The sequence below is a fragment of the Myotis brandtii genome, unplaced genomic scaffold, assembly GCF_000412655.1.
Source record: "Myotis brandtii unplaced genomic scaffold, ASM41265v1 scaffold48, whole genome shotgun sequence".
Taxonomy (NCBI): Eukaryota; Metazoa; Chordata; class Mammalia; order Chiroptera; family Vespertilionidae; genus Myotis; species Myotis brandtii.
In genome coordinates, this window is record NW_005368341.1 from 10,216,606 (window position 1) to 10,218,803 (window position 2,198).

The 2,198-nt window shown below is 39.2% G+C and overlaps 1 protein-coding gene across 1 annotated transcript in view; it reads left to right on the top strand.

Moving 5' to 3' along the window:
* The window catches only part of ABCB1 (ATP-binding cassette, sub-family B (MDR/TAP), member 1), an 85,362-nt gene that overhangs the window by 47,104 nt on the left and 36,060 nt on the right, over positions 1-2,198 (top strand). The window contains exons 10-13 of the mRNA XM_005876137.2: positions 575-688; positions 839-949; positions 1,124-1,249; positions 1,353-1,556. Of these exons, the coding sequence (XP_005876199.1) occupies positions 575-688; positions 839-949; positions 1,124-1,249; positions 1,353-1,556 (555 nt within the window). The remainder of the gene's footprint in view (positions 1-574; positions 689-838; positions 950-1,123; positions 1,250-1,352; positions 1,557-2,198) is intronic.

Here is a 2,198-nt window from a genome sequence, read left to right on the forward strand (position 1 = left end):
ATTGTGGGTAGGGGGGGGGGGGGAAGACAACCTGGTAAAGAATAATGCCTTAGGTGTGTGTGCTTTATAATTTACAAGATATTTTTATATATACTGTTTCATTTGATACACCAGCTCTAAGGTTGCTGGGTATGGAAAATAGAATCTTGCCTGTTTTTGCAAATGAAGAAATTGAAACCCAGAAACTCTAGAAGAATTGCCTGGAGACATATAGCCAATTAGTGCTTAGACCTTGTGTGTCTCCTACTAGGATTTATTTCCTCTATCCTCTGCTGATGATCTAAACCAAAATTCTTGGCCATTCAAGAAATATTAAAATATTCTATTATATTAATAATAGTCTGGTCCTATAGAATTTACACACTGAGCAAGTAAGACTAATCCTGTATTCTAAGTTGAAAAGTACTTAAACTTTTAAATATTTAAAAATATTTTTAAAGATATTTTTAACACTCAGTATTTATTTGTTGCCTTGCCATTTTAAAATTTAATAAGTTGTATTAAGAAAAAAGAGTATAAAAAATTGTCTAAACAGTACCTCAGTAACTTGACGATTTTCCTTCACATTCCTCAGGTCTTCTTCTCTGTTTTAATTGGGGCTTTTAGTATTGGACAGGCATCGCCAAGCATTGAAGCATTTGCAAATGCAAGAGGAGCAGCATATGAAATCTTCAAGATAATTGATAATGTAAGTCTCAGCTGGCTATTTACCCAGATATTTAAAAGTTTTTCTAGTTACAAAGTAGATTTCTTTATCACTTGTTCCAACTCTCCACAAATGTCACTCAAAGTAGTTGTTGTAACCTAGTTAAATCTTCTGGTATTTTATTCTGTTTAGAAGCCAAGCATTGACAGCTATTCGAAGAATGGGCACAAACCAGATAATATTCAGGGAAATTTGGAATTCACAAATGTTCACTTCAGTTACCCATCTCGAAAAGAAGTTAAGGTACAATGATAAATGACTAATCAATGATTCAATGATGTATTGAATAAAGAATTTCTCATACTTTCCTTTAGAGACTTTAAAAGAATGTGAATATTTAAACCTCATTTTGAATTCATTTGTCCATTCATAGTCCTGTGCATTGCTCTTAAGTTTATTTCTTATTCGTCCTGCTAGATCTTGAAGGGCCTCAACCTGCAGGTTCGGAGTGGGCAGACGGTGGCCCTGGTTGGGAACAGCGGCTGTGGGAAAAGCACCACGGTCCAGCTGATGCAGCGGCTGTACGACCCCACGGAGGGCATGGTGAGAGGGCGCTGGCTGGGCTAGATGCTGTAGCGATCACAGTACCATTGCAGACCACATGCTACAATGCCACAGTGAATAAAATTCACACTTTTCATTTCAGGTCAGTATTGATGGACAGGACATCAGGACCATAAACGTAAGGTATCTGCGGGAAATCACTGGTGTGGTGAGTCAGGAGCCTGTGCTGTTTGCCACCACAATAGCCGAAAACATTCGCTATGGCCGTGAAAATGTCACCATGGATGAGATTGAGAAAGCTGTCAAGGAAGCCAATGCCTATGACTTTATCATGAAACTGCCTAATGTAAGTCCTTCTTTTATTAAAAAAAATATTTTTATTGATTTTTTTACAGAGAGGAAGGGAGAGGGATAGAAAGTTAGAAACATCGATGAGAGAGAAACATCAATCAGCTGCCTCCTGCACACCCCCTACTGGGGATGTGCCCGCAACCAAGGTACATGCCCTTGACCGGAATCGAACCTGGGACTCTTCAGTCCGCAGGCCGACACTCTATCCACTGAGCCAAACGGGTTAGGGCGTAAGTCCTTCTTGATCTTTGTCATGCTAGAGGTTCAGAGAATAGAATGCTGACCTAATGCTTAACAAGTTAGGAAACTGATCTGGAGGAATCTTCTAAGAAGGGAAATCCAGACGACTTCAGATTTTAAAGCTCTAGCAGCCAGTCATATTTTTGAAAAGGAAGGTTGGTTATTGCTAAGTTTTAAGGAACTGGATTGTATTGCCTGTGAGGCTGGCATGGTCTAGGGCAGTGGTTCTCAACCTTCCTAACGCCGCGACCCTTTAATACAGGTCCTCATGTTGTGGTGACCCCCAATTTCATTGTTACAAATTGAACATAATTAAAGCATAGTGATTAATCACAAAAACAATATGTAATTATATATGTGTTTTCCAATGGTCTTAGGCGACCCCTGTGAAAGGGTC